We start from the raw sequence: 18,408 nt of genomic DNA, 5'->3' as shown, positions 1-18,408 counted from the left end.
TACCCACCATTCCATGCATATTCATATGCCTATACAAAAGTATCTTAAATAGCTCAACTACCCAGCAGCGCACTCCAGGCGCTCACCACCCTCTGTATTAAAAAATGCCCCTGCACATCTCCTTTAAACCTTGTCCCTCTTTAAATCTATGCCATCTAGTATTTGATTCATCTTATGCCCCCCCCCCCCCTCTCCCCTCCCACTCTCTCCCCTCCCCCTTCTCTCCCTCCCCCACTCCCCTCCCTCCCCTCCCCCCCCCTCTCCCCCCCTCCCGCCTCTCCCCCCCCCCATCCCCCCCCCCCCTCTCCCCCCCGCCTCCACTTCCACCCCACCCCCCCCCCCCCTCCCCCTGTATGTTTGGGGGGTGGTTAGTGTGTGTGTGACTATGCAGTCTCCCCCCCCCCCCCCCCCCCACCTGCAACCATTGAGGGGGATGGGACCCAACAGGTCCCCCTTGGTCTAGTCTCCTTTAAACCTTATCCCTCTTTAAATCAATGCCCTCTAGTATTTGATTCATCTATCCTGGGATAAAGGTTCTGACTTTGTACCGAATCTATGTCTCTCCTATTTTTTAAACTATTTCTATTGGGTCTATCCCACAACATCCGGCCTTCCGGAGAAAACAATCCAAATTTGTCCAACCCTGTAGCTAATACCCCCGAGGCCAGGCATCAGTTTGGGAAACCTCCTCTACATCGTTTCTGAAGCCTCCACTTCCTTTCTGTAATGGGGCAACCAGAGCTGCATGCAATACTCCAAATAACTCGTTATCATGGATAGAATCCAGTTGCTGAAGTTGGACAGCTGGGAATTTCTAGAGGAGGCTGAGATGGATCATAAAAATGGAAAGTTCTGGAAAACTGCAATGAGCATCAAAATATTTGCAGCAGATTTCAATGTGAAACGCTTCTTCACCAGCACCTATCATCACTTTCACACCGGGTTAAGGACCTGACCCACTTAGGCGCTTTTTTCGGCGACTAGACTGTTTTGACATGGTCGCAGGGCGACGCCTGTATGGCCGTGAGTTGTCTCCGCAAGTCGCCTAAAGAGTCGTAATGTTTTTCTGGTTGCCGCTGGATTTTGAGAGGGAGGGGGGGGGGGAAACCGTTTAGGTTTCCTAAGTGGGACAGGGGCATAAGTCGCGACGTTTGGGTCACCGGTTGTCGGTTGCCTGCCGTAGCTTGCTGTCAACTAGGTGGTAGGTTGTCGTAGACATTGTTGTAGGGGGGGGTCCAGTCGCTGCTTTTTCGGCGACCTGCTACAACTATGACAGTTGCCAGCAGTCGCCGAAACAAATCGCCTTAGTGGAACAGGTCCTTTATGGTCTGTTCCTTAGTGTATACTACCACTATAGCCTGACGTGAACCACTTCACAAATCTCATTTTTTCCAACATTTCTTGTGCAATTATTGCACGGCAGCACGGTGGCGCAGCAGTAGAGTTGCTGCCTTACAGCGCCAGTGATCCGAGTTTAATCCTGACTACGGGTGCTGTCTGTATGGTGTTTTTACGTTCTCCCTGTGCCACGTGGGTTTTCTCTGGGAGCTCCGGTTTCGTCTCACAGTCCAAAGATGTACAGATTGGTCTGTTAATTGCCTTCAGTAAGAATTGTAAATCCTCCCTTGTGTGTAGGATAATGCTCGTGTACAAAGATTGCTGGTCGGCGCGGACTCGTTGGACTGAAGGGCCTGTTTCCGCACTCTACCTCCAAACTAAACTAAACTCTCTTTTAAAAGAAATAGTGTCACCTATTTTTAAGGTGACATTAAAAAAGCTTCTGCCCCCAAATCAATGAACAACGGAACACAAGGGATCTTATGATAGACAAGAAGGGTCTCGACCTGAAATGTCACCTATTCCTTCGATCCATAGATGCTGCCTCACCCACTGAGTTTCTCCAGCATTTTTGTCTACCTTCAATTTTTCCAGCATCTGCAGTTCCTTCTTAAACAAATGCTGGAACAACTGAGCAGGTCAGGCAACATCTCAGGAGAAAAGGAATGGGTGATGTTTTGTGTCGAGGCTGAGTCTGAAGAAGGGTCTTGACCCGAAACATCACCTATTCATGCCCTGATTCGCTGAGTTACTCCAGCATTTTTCTCTATCTTCGGTGTAAACAAGCATCTGCAGTTCCTTCCTACTCAAGGGGTCTTATGAGTCAACTTGTTAATAATGTACCATGCTGGTGTTGAGGATGGTGATGTGGAGACAATCATTTGGTTTGTTTTGGAACCCAGTTCGAACTTTGCTGGATCTAATCCAATTTGTCCCTCTGTTCAGGAGGCTTGTGTATTCCAAATGGCTAATTGTTGGTGAGCAGGTATGAAGCTATGATAGCCACGGCCTTCACGCTGATCTTGTTGCTGTGCTCTCTGTGGCTCATGTTCCACAGGCACCAGCTGCTGACTTTGTCTGGCAATGTTCCGGAGTACACGGCAGATGACAAAGTAGCTTCCTCTTCAGCTTGACATCTTAGTGCTTCCAGACCGAAGAGGGAACAAAATCTCATCTTCAAGAGGCCTGTGGCGTTTTCCACTCGAATCTTGACAGCCTTTTGTTGTACCTGTGTTCAGCCGTTGTTGTGAAGAGTGCATTGCTGGGAGTTCATTGATATGGACTAGTTCCTTGTTCCCCAGCACTGCCAGTCAGTGTAGACATCCAGCAGCGCGGGATACTCAGGAATGAATGAATCAAGCTGATTTATGGAAAGATGGCATTACCGGAGCTCCCTGTGTTAGCTGTGAACGGTCTGAAGTTAAAGTGAATTTATTTTGCGTCTACCTTCGATTTAAACCAGCATCTGCAGTTCTCTCCCATAAATAATAAAATGCTTCATGGTATTCATTAATGACTTGACAGATTGTGTACGTATTCTATTCATTTAATTATGGGTAACGGCGACCTATCCGTGATTAAAGGGCTGTCCCACAGCGGAGACCTAATCCGTGAGTTAAGAAGAGTGTCTTCCACCTTCAAGCTCGGGGTCACTCTGAAATTCACACCCGTGATGAAGAGGAAGGTTAAGACGGCTGCACAGCGTACGGTAAGTCCTTTAGAGAGTGTGGAGTGGGGGGAGGGGGGGAGAGAGAGGGAGAGAGAAGGGGAGGGGAGAAGGAGTGGAGACACTTTTAAGAAGTATAATAAAGTTTAGCGGGCATTTCACTTACCGGTCGGTTTTCCCTGGTCCTGAAAACTCCAATGAGCCAATCAAAATGCCCGGTCAGCGAAGGAGATTGCCTACGGAAGCCCTCGACTGCCTGTAACTAAATAGCGACCCCACTCAAAGTGCACTACGAGTTAAAAAGAACCATTATCCACTTTGGCGGCAAAAACAGGAAATTAGACTATTATCTGAATGGTGGCCGATTAGGAAAAGGGGAGATGCAACGAGACCTGGGTGTACTGGTACACCAGTCATTGAAAGTAGGCATGCAGGTGCAGCAGGCAGTGAAGAAAGCGAATGGTATGTTAGCATTCATAGCAAAAGGATTTGAGTATAAGAGCAGGGAGGTTCTACTGCAGTTGTACAGGGTCTTGGTGAGACCACACCTGGAGTATTGCATACAGTTCTGGTCTCCTAATCTGAGGAAAGACAGTCTTGCCATAGAGGGAGTACAGAGAAGGTTCACCAGACTGATTCCTGGGATGGCAGGACTTTCATATGAAGAAAGACTGGATAGACTCGGCTTGTACTCGCTAGAATTTAGAAGATTGAGGGGGGATCTTATAGAAACTTACAAAATTCTTAAGAGGTTGGACAGGCTAGATGCAGGAAGATTGTTCCCGATGTTGGGGAAGTCCAGAACAAGCGGTCACAGTTTAAGGATAAGAGGGAAGTCATTTAGGACCGAGATGAGAAAATCATTTTTCACACAGAGAGTGGTGAATCTCTGGAACTCTCTGCCACAGAAGGTAGTTGAGGCCAGTTCATTGGCTGGATTTAAGAGGGAGTTAGATGTGGCCCTTGTGGCTAAAGGGATCAGGGGGTACGGAGAGAAGGCAGGTATGGGATATTGATTTGGATGATCAGCCATGATCATATTGAATGGTGGTGCAGGCTCGGGGCCGAATGGCCTACTCCTGCACCTATTTTCTATGTTTCTATGTCTGTGCCGACCAAATTATATTTGCTGAAAATCTTTCAACATGCTGTAAAGCTTTCCACCACCTAGCTGTGGCCACGAGTGTTCGGGAACTTCCCTCGAGCATAAAGGAGAGTTCCAGTGACCTCATAGGACCTCCTAGGACCACGTGCCGACCATGCTGCGAGTTTGAATCGAGGGCAAAAACTTCTAAACTCACAGATTAGGTCGCCGCAGTGGGACAGTCCCTTTAGCGTGATTATTCACTGAAATAAGTACATGCAGAGCGAAATAATATGGGTAGCTCGATACAAAATATGTTTCTGACTGAGGGAGAAATTGGCTTATGGATGGGTCTCAAGACCTGAACACAGACCTAATCCAGGGACGGCCTGTATATCAGAAAATTGTCTCTCTATCCACTTTGAACATCATAAACATAGAAAACAGGGGCAGGACTAGGCCATTCGGCCATTCGAGCCGGCACCGCCATTCAATAGTATCATGGCTGATCATTCAAAGTCAGTTCCCCGTTCCTGCTTTTTCCCCATATCACTTGATTCCGTTAGCCCTAAGAGCTAAATCTAACTCTCTCTTGAAAGCATCCAGTGAATTGGCCTCCACTGCCTTCTGTGGCAGAGATTTCCACAGATTCACAACTCTTTGGTGGAAAAGGTTTTTCCTCATCTCAGCCCTAAATAGCCTACCCCTTATTCTTAAACCGTGACGCCTGGATCTGCACTCCCCCAACATCGGGAACATTTTTCCTGCATCTAGCCTGCCCAATCCCTGAAGAATTTTATATGTTTCTATAAGATCCACTCTCCTCTTTCTAAATTCCAGTGAATACAAGCCTAGTCAACCCATTCTTTCATCATATGTCAATCCCGCCACCCCGGTAATTAACATGGTGAACCTACGCTACACTCCCTTCATTGGGGAAATGGATTACTTTCCTAAGCATACAAAGTTCTGAGCTCTTTGTGAGTGCTCTTAATGCCTTCCTACGCATATTAGGAACCCAGCAATGCTTGCAAAGCCCAAGATGCCACCTATTCCTCATTGAAATAAAGAAGATGACCACAAAAACATGAGCAAATACGAATGATGAGTACGCTGTCTGCCCCCTCACACCTGTCCTGCCATTCAATATGATTACTTGATTCAGTTCATTTCAGAGATACAGCGCGGAAACAGACCATTCGGCCTATCGAGTCCGTGCCGACCAGCGATCCCCGCACATCAACACTATCCTACACACACTAGGGCCAATTTTTACAATTATAGCAAGCCAATTAACCTACAAACCTGTACATCTGTGGAGAGCAGGAGGAAACCGGAGGTCCTGGAGAAAACCCACGCGGGTCACGGGGAGAACGCACAAACTCCGTACAGGCAGCATCCGTAGTCGGAGTCGAACCCGGGTCTCTGACACTGTAAGCATTGTAACTCTAACGCTGCACCACTGTGCTGCCCCGATCTGCATCTACTGAATGATTGAGCCTCCACTTCTGTCTGGCACAGTGGGGAACTGCATGCAATACTCCAAATGTGGCCAAACCAAAACCCTATAAAACTGCATCAAGACTTCCTGACTCTTATACTCAATGCTCCAACCAACAAAGGCAAGCATACCATACGCCTTATTTACCATGGACATGTTTGCATGCATGTGTTAAAGCTGAGTCTCACGTTGCGAGTTGACACAAGAGGTACCCCGAGTGAAAGACTCGTGGTTGTGTACGAGATTGCAAGTGTATGATCAAGAGTTTAACCGAGTTCCCACGGGTATGACAAGTTTGCCGTTTACTTGTCATTTCTGTGATGTTCCAAGTTCGTCTCCCGAGTTACTCTTGAGCCAATCCTGATTGAAGGTTTGTTTTAATAAGCAACAGTGTTATGTTTTAATAAGCAACAGTGTTAAAGAAGACCTCTCCATCCTGTGGCTTTGTTTTAAAGATATAATTCAGCGCGGCCGCATCTATTGATGTGACCTACAAAGGGTGAATGTGCACCACCCAGTGCCAGAGCAGTTATACTTATGATTTATTTGAAACACACAGGTTTGATATGTTTTAATTGAATTTACTGCCATGTCTACACACTGCGGGGAGACGGGAGATTAAATCTTTGAATGTGGACAGATGTGCACATCAGATTGTTGTGAGACGGAGCCCAGGGTTCGCCTCCTGAGCTGCTTTGGTGCCCAGGCGTGAGTTGAGGTGGAGAGAGGTTGGGGGGGGGGGGCCGTCATTAATCTATGTCTGGGGTGACATGGCTCTTGGGTTAAGCTGGGTTCATTCTCTGCGGGATGATCTTAGTGCGGGAGACAAGTGTAGGAGAGGTGTACTGACTGTGTGGGCAGACACTTTGGAAGTGATTGCCCACCAGTCTCAAAAGCCGCTGTGTCTCCCTGCCCCTGGGATAGCAGGGGGCGATCAAACAGCACAATACCCCCCTCCCCCTCCACGCCTACACGAAGGGCAACGATCCCAAAGCTTTAGCGTCAGGAACAGCGGGCAGGCGACAACCACCTGCCATAACGCGAGAGAGATCATGCACTGTTGTAGGTCTCCTTTGCACGTCGGTGTTTCTGTCTTTCTCCGTCTCATTGTTGGCCCTGTCTGTCACCACCCCCCACCTACACCCCTCTGCTTCCCGGCCATGTGTGTGACCCCTTCCCTCCCCTCTCCAGCTTCCCGCCCATTGCACCGGGCGCGGGGGCTTTGCACTGTCTTCACGTCGGCGATGCCAGCAGGTCAGTGCCAGTCACCCTGGGGCAGTCGCTCCCTTCAGTTTCCCAGGGGGTCGGGACGGGACTGGAGTTGGGAGGGAAAGGTGGGGGGTGGGTGGCTGGGTTAGGTGAGCAGGAGAGTGGGGTTGTTTGCAGTTGCAGAGGAAGTGGGCAAGGGCGGTACAGGTCCCAGTCTCAGCTCCTGCCCAGGGGGGTGGCCGGAGACATCAGGACCAATGGGACACCGACCCCCAGGCCCACCAGGCCCACTCCAAGCACGGAGAACCCAGAGACCCACAGCCAACAGCAACTCCAGCCCAGCCCCGCTCCAACTCCAGAGGAACCCGCTCCCCGATGGGTCGTTACGGCGACAAGTGGCAGTTCGCCCACAGCCCGAGCTGCGCCCCCTCATCCACCACCCCAAGAACCAGACGTACCTTGCACACGGGGCAGAAGCAGATTGCAAGAGTTGACAAGTTTCACGAGTACCTGCCGTTAGCGCCACGAGTCTCTAAGTTGCGTCCACGAGTTCCGTACGTTAATCGTACATTATTACCGCGAGTTTTAACTCGGGGTACCTCTTGTGTCAACTCGCAACATGAGACTCAGCTATTATTCCATGTAAAGCCAATTTTTGGATTGCGCAGCAAACACAAGTGATGGGAATCCACTTTGTAGACTCTTACCTCCTAGATACCAACACATGACATTGTTTCCTCCTCTGACCTCCGATGAATCAATTGACTCTTTCCATAGCTAACACAACATCCAAGAAGCTAGTTAATATCTACAGCACTGGTACAGGCGATTAGGTCAACAGTTATCAAGCCAAACATTCTAATAATTCAAACATCCTCAAACAATTCTTGCCTCTCATAAAAATCCACAATGAGCCACTATTTGAATAATATCCCATTATTCGGGGGGGGAAAACTCTTAATTCAGTTTGGTTTAGAGATACAGCTGGGAAACAGGCCCTTCAGCCCACCAGATCTATATCGAGTCTGCACCGACCAGCAATCCCTGTACATTAACACTACCCTACATACACTAGTACACATACATCAAGCCAATTAACCTACAAGCCTGCAAGTCTTTGGAGTGTAGGAGGAAACCAAAGATATTGGAGAAAACCCACGCAGGTCATGGAGAGAACATACACCCTCAGTACAGACAAGCACCCGTAGTCTGGATCGAACCCGGGTCTCTGGTGCTGTAAGGCAGTAGCTCTACTGCTGCGCCACCATGCCACTCTTAGGCTGATATGGTAGCTGCTGCTGGTTTTGCTCCAATTTATGCTGGTGGGTGCATTAAGATCACCCCCCCCCAGAGATGCTGCCTGACCTGCTGAGTTACTCCAGCAATTTGTGTCCATCTTTACTATAAACCAGCATCAGCAGTTCTTTGTTTCTACCATGGTAATCTGACTGCACAGTTTCCAGTGATCCCACATTCAACTGGTGAAGGAACAACACAGAATGCTGGAAAAAGCATAAGCAATTTGTTTCTATTTTGAACCAAAACCCCAGTCTTTCCTTTCTTTAAAGTTTTGTTCAACTTTTTTTGTAAACTAAAACTTTATATCATCCAGTAATGACTCCATTATTGACCATTTTTCCTTTATTTCCCAACTTTGATTGCATCGTGTGGTGCGACCTTCAGCTTCTGCCTTGCCTTCTGCATTTAATAAGATTGGCAGGGGGCAAAATTAAGCCTGCAGGCATCAGCATTGTGTACGGTGCTGTTACATGTTCTGCCATCAGGCTATCCATGTAATCTGTTTTTGTTCTGTTTCACTTCTGAAGCAAAGGATAATAGATGGAACAAGCCAACTGTAGCAAGTCATTAAAAGGAAGGCTACTTTATTTGCTAATTGGCAGCAGTATAGAAAGGTGTAGGAGTAGGCCATTCGGCCCTTCGAGCCATTCAATAAGATCATGGCTGATCATCCAAAATCAGTACCCCGTTCCTGCTTTTTCCCCATATCCCTTAATTCCTTTAGCCCTAAGAACTAAATCAGTCTCTCTTGAAAACATCTAGTGAATTGGCCTTCACTGCTTTCTGTGGCAGAGAATTCCACAGATTCCCAACTCTCTATGTGAAAATGTTTTTCCTCATCTCAGTCCTAAATGGTCTACCCCTTATTCTTAAACTGTGACCCCTGGTTCTGCTCCCCAAACATCAGGACCATTTTTCCTGCATCGAGCCTGTCCAATCCTTTAAGAATTTCTATAAGATTCCCTCTCATCCTTCTAAATTCCAGTGAATACAAACCCCGTCAACCCATTCTTTCATCATATGTCAGTCTCACCATCCAGGGAATTAACCTGGTGAACCTATGCTGCACTCCCTCAATAGCAATAATGTCCTTCCTCTAATTAGTATAAACCATACCCAAGGTGTTTTTGTTCTGCTAATGATTCAGAAACCGGTACTAGCTGTGCAAGGCTTTGGAGGCAATATGTTTTTCGATCCCTTCCAACTCCTAAAACAATAACGGGTAGGGGAAAATAAACAAAGGCAATAACCAATTGTAAGATTTTCATCTTTATATATGTATGCATCTTCAGGCACAGGGGTGAGGGTGATAAGGAATCCACATAGAGAATAATTTATCAATAAAGGCCTGACTCCCAAGGCAGGTAATGCAATCTCTTCTGCAACGTTAATTAACCCTCCACTGGAAATTTCTCAGGCTTGGTAGAACATGTGTAAAAGGCAGGCTTTTATTTTCAGGACTCCCTGCTGAACGTTATTCCTTTATCGAAACATTATTTCCTTGCCGTGTCACTTACATACACCGTAAATGGCTCGATTGTAATCATGTATTGTCTTTCCGCCGACTGGTTAGCACGCAATGAGAGCTTTACACCGTATATCGGTACACATCACAATAAACTAAGCTTAACAGAAAAATATATTGCTTGTGAACCCCAATTCTCTCCTCGGTTCACTGCGGCACAGTGGAGGGCTGCGGAAAGGAGGCAGGCTTTAGTTTTAAGTTTAGAGATACAGGGCTGAAACAGGAGCTTCAGCCCACCATATCGGCACTGACCAGCGATCCCCGCATAGAGAAGATTGAGGGGGGATCTTATAGAAACTTACAAAATTCTTACGGGATTGGACAGGCTAGATGCAGGAAGATTATTCCCGACATTGGGGAAGTCCAGAACAAGGAGTCACAGTTTAAGGATAAGAGGGAAGTCTTTTAGGACCGAGATGAGAAAATCATTTTTTACGCAGAGAGTGGTGAATCTGTGGTATTCTCTGCCACAGAATGTAGTTGAGGCCAGTTCATTGGCTATATTTAAGAGGGAGTTAGATGTGGCCCTTGTGGCTAAAGGGATCAGGGGGTATGGAGAGAAGGCAGGTATGGGATACTGAGTTGGATGATCAGCCATGATCATATTGAATGGCGGTGCAGGCTCGAAGGGCCGAATGGCCTGCTCCTGCACCTATTTTCTATGTTTCTATTAACCATCTCCTACACACGCTAGGGACAATTTTCACATTTACCAAGCCAATTTACCTGCATACCTGTCTGTCTTTGGAGTGTGGGAGGAAACTGAAGATGTCAGAGCAAACCCACGCAGGTCACGGAGAGAACGTACAAACTCCATACAGACAGCACCCATAGTCGGGATCAAATCCGGATCTCCGTTGCTGTAAAGGGAGGGAGTGCAGGGATGGAGCCCTGGTTCTGATGGGAGCAATGCTCAAGACATCACAGAGTTATAATCAATGCACTGGGAAAGAGCTAGTGTCATCAGGAGGTATTTGAAGACAGCTACATTTAGCTGCAGAGATTCACAGCAGACACAACCCCCCTGGCTCCAAACGAATCTCTGAAGCACCTAGTCAACGAGGACTCCTATGCTAGACATCTATTCATCAACTATAGCACTGCCTTCAGCACCATAATCCCAACCAAACTTATCTCCAAACACCTGGACCTAGGAATCAGTTCCACCCTCTGCCACTGCATTCTTGACTTTCTGACCCACAGGCCTTAATCAGTGAGAATAGGTGACAACACGTCCTCCACAATAATTCTCAATGCTGTTGCCCCGCAAGCATGCGTTCTCAATCCCTATACACTCACGACTGTATGGCCAAGTTCCACAGCAGTTCCCAGAAGTATGAAACGCACACCTCCACATACAGGAACTGTTTCTTCCCAGCTGTTTCCAGGCAACTGAACCACAACTAGAGAGCAGTCCTGAACTGCGATCCATCTCGTTGGAGACCCTCGGACTATTTTTGATCGGACTTTACTGGCTTTATCTTGCACTAAACATTATTCAGGCTATTCCCTTTATCGTGTATTTGTACACTGCGGATGGCCCGATTGTAATCATGTATTTTTACTTGCGCTGGCTGGTTAGCTCGCAACGGAAGCTTTTCACTCTAACTCGGTACACGTGACAATAAACTGAACTCAAACTCAAAGTCATGAGGAAAACCACGAACGTTTTGGACCATGCTATATGTCCCAGTTTTACGAGTCAAGAGTGTCTAATTGTCATATGTACTGAAGCAGAATAATAAAATTCTTATTTGCAGTAGCTTAAAGCAAAACACAGTTTATAATAATCAAAAACTCATGCATCGCACGAGCAGTTTTCTGCAGAAATTGTATCACGCTGCATGAATAAATATCACGGTGGTCCAAAGGACCCTCAGGCCTATCAGGTGGTGCTGATCATCCCTCATCCAATTATAGTCATAGAGTGTTATAGTATGGAAACAGGCCCTTTAGCCCAACTTGCCCACACCGGCCAACATGTCCCAACTACATTAGTCCCATCTGCCCAATGGTATGTTAGCATTCATGGCAAAAGATTTGAGTATAGGAGGTGGGAGGTTCTACTGCAGTTGTACAGGGTCTTGGTGAGACCACACCTGGAGTATTGCGTACAGTTTTGGTCTCCTAATCTGAGGAAAGACATTCTTGCCATAGAGGGAGTACAGTGAAGGTTCACCAGACTGGTTCCTGGGATGTCAGGACTTTCATATGAAGAAAGACTGGATAGACTCGGCTCGTACTCACTAGAATTTAGGAGATTGAGGGGGGATCTTATAGAAACTTACAAAATTCTTAAGGGGTTGGATAGGCTAGATGCAGGAAGATTATTCCCGATGTTGGGGAAGTCCAGAACAAGGGGTCACAATTTAAGGATAAGGGGGAAATCTTTTAGGACCGAGATGAGGAAAACATTTTTCACACAGAGAGTGGTGAATCTCTGGAATTCTCTGCCACAGAAGATAGTTGAGGCCAGTTCATTGGCTATATTTAAGAGATGAGTTAGATGTGGCCCTTGTGGCTAAAGGGATCAGGGGGTATGGAGAGAAGGCAGGTACAGGATACCGAGTTGGATGATCAGCCATGATCATATTGAATGGCGGTGCAGGCTCGAAGGGCCGAATGGCCTACTCCTGCACCTATTTTCTATGTTTCTATGTTTGGCCCATATCCCTCCAAGCCTGTCCTATCCATGTACCTGTCTTAACTGTTTCTTAAATGTTGGGATAGTCCCAGCCTCAACTACCTCGTCTGGCAGCTCGTTCCATACACCCACGAGCCTTTGTTTAAAAATTTTACCCCTCAGATTCCTATTCAAGCTTTTCCCCTTCACCTTAAACCCATGTCCTCTGGCCCTCGATTTCCCTACTCTGGGCAAGAGACCCTGTGTATCTACCCAATCTATTCCTCTCATGATTTCGGTTGGGTTCAAAGGCAGAATAGAAACATAGAAACATAGAAATTAGGTGCAGAAGTAGGCCATTCGGCCCTTCGAGCCTGCACCGCCTTTCAATATGATCATGGCTGATCATTCAACTCTGTATCCCGTACCTGCCTTCTCTCCATACCCTCTGATCCCCTTAGCCACAAGGGCCACATCTAACTCCCTCTTAAATAAAGGCAATGAACTGGCCTCAACTACCTTCTATGGCAGAGAGTTCCAGAGATTCACCACTCTCTGTGTGAAAAAAGTTTTTCTCATCTCGGCTTTAAAGGATTTCCCCCTTATCCTTAAGCTGTGACCCCTTGTCCTGGACTTCCCCAACATCGGGAACAACCTTCCTGCATCTAGCCTGTCCAACCCCTTAAGAATTTTGTAAGTTTCTATAAGATCCCCTTTCAATCTCCTAAATTCTAGAGAGTATAAACCAAGTCTATCCAGTCTTTCTTCATAAGACAGTCCTGACATCCCAGGAATCAGTCTGGTGAACCTTCTCTGCACTCCCTCTGTGGCAATAATGTCCTTCCTCAGATTTGGAGCCCAAAATTGTACGCAATACTCCAGGTGTGGTCTCACCAAGACCCTGTACAACTGCAGTAGAAACTCCCTGCTCCTATACTCAAATCCTTTTGCTATGAAAGCTAACATACCATTCGCTTTCTTCACTGCCTGCTGCACCTGCATGCCTACTTTCAATGACTGGTGTACCATGACACCCAGGTCTTGCTGCATCTCCCCTTTTCCTGATCGGCCACCATTTAGATAATAGTATGCTTTCCTGTTTTTGCCACCAAAATGGATAACCTCACATTTATCCACATTATACTGCATCTGCCAAACATTTGCCCACTCACCCAGCCAGAATAACTGAAGTGAAAATGGGCTAAAGGAGTTGAGGTCAATGCCAGCTCCCTTTGCCTGACCACCTACACAGTCCAGCGCTGAGTGTGGACGACTGACCTTGTGGGAAGATGGATGCCAAGGCTGCTGCCGTCCCACTCCTGTAAATAAAAAGAATAAACTTATTTTTTTTTTTTAATTTTTGCTTTTTTTATATATAGATAGAAAAAAAAATTACAAATGTCAAAAAAAAAAAAAAAGTGGAATGAATTACTAATAATACGTCATTGGAGATAGGTTCGTAGATTGTAAAGTGTAACTTTTCATCTATTCCTGAGTTCAACCTTCAGTTGGGTTTCTGTGCCGGGCCAATCTATCCCTTCAAATAATTAATGAATGGAGACCATATTTTAACAAAAAGTTCTTGTTGGCCATTAAGACAAGTCTAATTCTTTCCAGATGCAGGGTGTCCGACATTTCCACAATCCACATTTTAATTGTGGGGGTTATAGGGCCATTAGAAAATTTTAATATTAATTTTTTCACAGTTATTATACAATAATCGAGGAAGTTTCTTTGGCTTGTTGTAAGTGTTAAACTTTGTTCTGATATTCCAAGTATTATTAGTTTTGAGTCTGGATCCAATTTAGTATTAACAATTTCAGAAATTATTCCAAAAATATCAATCCAGAAATGCTTAATTGTTGTACAATTTGCAAAAGTATGTGTTAAATTGGCCTCTAGGTGCAGACATTTATCACAAATAGGAGAAATATGTGGGAAGATTCTATTTAGTTTTAATTTGGAGTAATGTAATCTGCGTAAGACTTTAAATTCTATTAAAGCATGTCTGGCATTTAACGAGCATTGATGTATATATTGTAGACTTTCGTCCTTTGAACTATCTTTATCAAATTTCAGTATTATATTTTGCAGTAAATGTTGCACCCTTTATCCTTTATCTGTGCAGTGTAAATCTGTTGATTGAATTCACATATAGTCTTGTGTTTGTCCAGATAGCACCCAAACAAAAGCATTTGACTGTACCTGGGTGCCTGTGACAATAATAAGCTAAACTAAACATGTAGCAGTTGTGACAGGATGTGTATCAGTCTAGGAACTGGAGAATGCAGTCATAATGACAGAGATATGCAATGAGCCCATAATTATTGGGTTTTGCACCATCTTGATAATATTGGATGGCTCTAGTAACACCCAAGTCTCTTAAAATATGTTGTACGTCTTAGTAGAACCATCAATATGCAGGTGAGTGATGATGGTCATAGACGTATATCTCTCATTTTCCTTTCCCCTGACTCTCAGTCTGAAGAAGGGTCTCGACCCGAAACATTGCCTATTCCTTTTCTCCAGAGATGCTGCCCGCCCCACTGAGTTATTCCAGCTTTTTCTGTCTATCTTCGGTTTATACCACCATCTGCAGTTCCTTCCTCGACATTTTGACTGAACGATGGTCAAGTCAAGTCAAGAGAGTTTATTGTCATGTGTCCCAGATAGGCCAATGACATTCTTGCTTGCTGCAGCACAACAGAGTATTGTAAGCATAAATACAGAACAGTTCCGTTCAATATTCACATAAATAAGCAGATAAAGTGCAGTAGGCTGTTACAGTTCAGCGTCTGTTTGTTGGCGAGTTTAATAGCCTGATGGCTGTGGGGAAGCAGCTGTTCCTGAACCTGGATGTAACAGATTTCAGGCTCCTGCACCTTCTGCCTGATGGTAGCGGAGAGATGAGTGTGTGGCCAGGATGGTGTGGGTCCTTGATGATGTTGGCTGCCTTTTTGAGGCAGCGACTGCGACAGATCCCTTCGATGGTGGGGAGGTCAGAGCCGATGATGGACTGGGCAGTGGTTACAACTTTCTGCATCTGTGTCGGCTGCGGCGGCTGTGTTGAAGGAGCCATAATTGATTGTACACAAAAATGCTGGAGAAACTCAGCGGGTGCAGCAGCATCTATGGAGCGAAGGAGATAGGCAACATTTCGGCCTGAAACGTTGCCTATCTCCTTCGCTCCATAGATGCTGCTGCACCCGCTGAGTTTCTCCAGCGTTTTTGTGTACCTTCGATTTTCCAGCATCTGCAGTTCCTTCTTAAACATAATTGATTGTACGTTTGACTAAAGGCTGAAACACGATTAGGAGTTGAGTATCAGGTGTAACTTTACAGGAATGATACAGCTGCAAGTTTGCCATTTGTGGATCCAATTCTGCTGAAGAGAATGCACATTGCACTGTCTCAGGGAATTACATTTTGTTCGGCATCCATGCACAAGTGGCTGCTTAGAATGTAAAGGCAGATTGAATGTGCATATTATTGTGAACAATCACTGAACGAGCAGACCAGTGAAATCAAACAACTGTACTATTTTATACATGCATCAGCAGAACGGCTTTGCGGTAAATGGCTCAAAAAATGTTTCAAAAGTTAAATAGGCTGAAAATTGTTCTTTAATTTTTTTCCATGTTATTTCCCCTCAGCCCTGGATCCAACTAAAGACCCATGTCTGAAGGTGAAGTGCAACCAACACAAGGTCTGTGTAACCCACGACTACCAAACTGCATTTTGTGTTAGTCGCAGACAACTAATGCACAGGTAGGAAATAACTCACAATAACACTGAAAATATCCTTGTTTTTAGAATGAATGAATGAATGCATGAATGAAATGAATGAATGAATGAATGAAAACTTTATTGTCATTCAGATATACACCTAGACACAGTGCACCTTGAACGAAATTTCGTTGCATTTGACTCTCCAAAATCAGTTAAAAGTTAAAAGTTCCAGGTGCGTTAATGGGCAAACAAAGAAATATATTTTAAAAAGTTTTTAAAAGTGACGGACAATAAAAAGTTCTAGCCTGTTTTTTTTTTGACTGTTCATAACTATAATTAAATATTGCAGAACTGGTTGTCCCGCTCTTCATGCTGCGGTACCCTCCTCAAAGAGTTAAGCAGTATGAACAGTCCAATGGGGTGTGTGGCTCAAATGCCCTTAGCTCTACTCAGACATGCACTTTGAGAATGGTTTACTGGTGAGATAACTAAAACTGGACAGTTAATGGGAAACGAAGAAGTGAAATAGAAGTCCTTAGTGACAGGACAATAAACCAGAATGTTGTTACTATAACTATAATTAAATATTCTGCTGCACATGTCCTCCACAAAATGATGAATAATGGCACTGTGGCGCAACGGTAGAGTTGCTGCCTTACCGTGCCAGAGACCCGGGTTTGATCCTGACTACGGGCATTGTCCGTGCGGAGTTTGTACGTTCTTTCCCTGACTGCGTGGGTTTTCCCCGGGTGCTCTGGTTTCCTTCCACATCCCAAAGACGTACAGGTTTGTAGGTTAATTTGGCTTCGGATGAAATTGTATATTGTCCCTAGTGTGTAGGTTAGTGTTAGTGCACAGCGATCGTTGGTCTGCGCGGAGGGACTGTTTCCGCGCTGTACCTCTAAACTAAACTAAAAATAATATTTCCACTCGTTATTCTTGTTAGGCGAATACCATAGGCAAGATTGCACCATATTCAAATGTGTGCCTTGCATCTGTGTATTAATACAGTCCAGTGGCATAGGATATTGAGTACATCGTATACCATCGAATCCATGAGGCACTGTTGCCCACAGGTTGTGCACTTCAGCCTGACATTTTATCGTAGAAGAAAAAGTTGATCTATTGTGTTCTTGTCACATTCTTATAAGAGAAGATTAGCTCAGTCTGAAAATCTGAGAAGCACTGCAGACCTCAGGAGGGTTTCTTTCCTGCCTGTCTGTGGGGCTCCCACTTGAGAAATATCATGCAGTGCAATGCGAATATAAAGAGAGATACCGTTCAAAATTAATGTTGAAAATGCCCACAAATTTAAAGGACCTGTTATACACACAAATAATAAGCAATTGATATTACTTTGAATTAGTTTTAGTACAATCCAAAAAAATAAACTTCCATTCTAAAAATAGAAGTTTACAGGAAACAAATTGAATAACGACAATTATTTCAATTTTTTTATTTCGGAGGGTGGCTGAGAAGACCATTTGGATCTAACCAGTATCCTATTTGTAATACGTATTGTAATAGGTTCTATATTCTTTATAATACATACTGTAATACCTTCTAGACTAAATGGAAAGTATCTAAATTTTCATACTTGAATTTTTTTTTCAACATGGATGTTGTTGGGATGTATTGCCTGACTCTTGCTGTGCTGATATAATTGAGTAACAGCATTGGTGTGAATGAATGAGCAAAATAAACTGCAGATACTGGAAATCTGAAGTGAAATCAGATTCTGGTGCCGACTCACCTCACCGTCGCGGAGCTGGCCGAGTCCAGAGCGGGAGGAGCGGTGGTGGAGCGCTGCTGCTGCTGCTGCTGCTGCTGCTGCTGATTCGGAGGCTGCAACTGCGGGTCTGCGGACGGCGGCACCGGGAGCCCGCAGGTCCCTGGAGGGAGACCGCTTTTCAGGGCTCCTGCAACGGCGACTTCTCCCGCCCGAGTTGCGGGGCCAAAGAGCTCCTGGAGCGGGGCCTAACATCACCGCCCCGCGCGGCTTGGAATGGCCGCGGGACTCTGCGAGCGCACGCCGGGGGCTCCAACATCAAGACCCGGTGTGCGACCTTGCATCACCCGGCGTGGCTTTAATGGCCGCGGGACAATCGCCATCGCCAGCCGGGGGCTTTGACTTTGACTCTGACATCGGGGGGGGGGGGGAGAGGTGCAGTGGAGAGTTAAGTTTTTTTTTGGCCTTCCATCACAGCAATGTGATGGATGTTTATGTAAAATGTAAATTATGTTGTGTCTTGGGTCTATTTGTTTGTAATGTATGGCTGCAGAAACGGCATTTTGTTTGGACCTCAAGGGGTCCAAATGACAATTAAATTGACTATTGACTATTGACTATTGAAATCCGAAATCAAATCAGAACATTCTGGAAACACTCAGTAGGTCAGGTAGCAACTGTGGACAGAGAATCAGAAACAGCAGT

General features: G+C 45.5%; 1 protein-coding gene across 1 annotated transcript in view; it reads left to right on the top strand.

Moving 5' to 3' along the window:
- LOC129701762 (testican-1-like) overlaps positions 1-18,408 on the top strand; it is a 381,487-nt gene that overhangs the window by 249,046 nt on the left and 114,033 nt on the right. Inside the window, exon 4 of the mRNA XM_055643175.1 lies at positions 15,899-16,013. Coding sequence (XP_055499150.1) covers positions 15,899-16,013 — 115 coding nt within the window. The remainder of the gene's footprint in view (positions 1-15,898; positions 16,014-18,408) is intronic.

Source organism: Leucoraja erinacea, chromosome 11 (assembly GCF_028641065.1).
Source record: "Leucoraja erinacea ecotype New England chromosome 11, Leri_hhj_1, whole genome shotgun sequence".
Taxonomy (NCBI): Eukaryota; Metazoa; Chordata; class Chondrichthyes; order Rajiformes; family Rajidae; genus Leucoraja; species Leucoraja erinaceus.
This window is presented reverse-complemented; position numbering and strand designations above follow the sequence as displayed.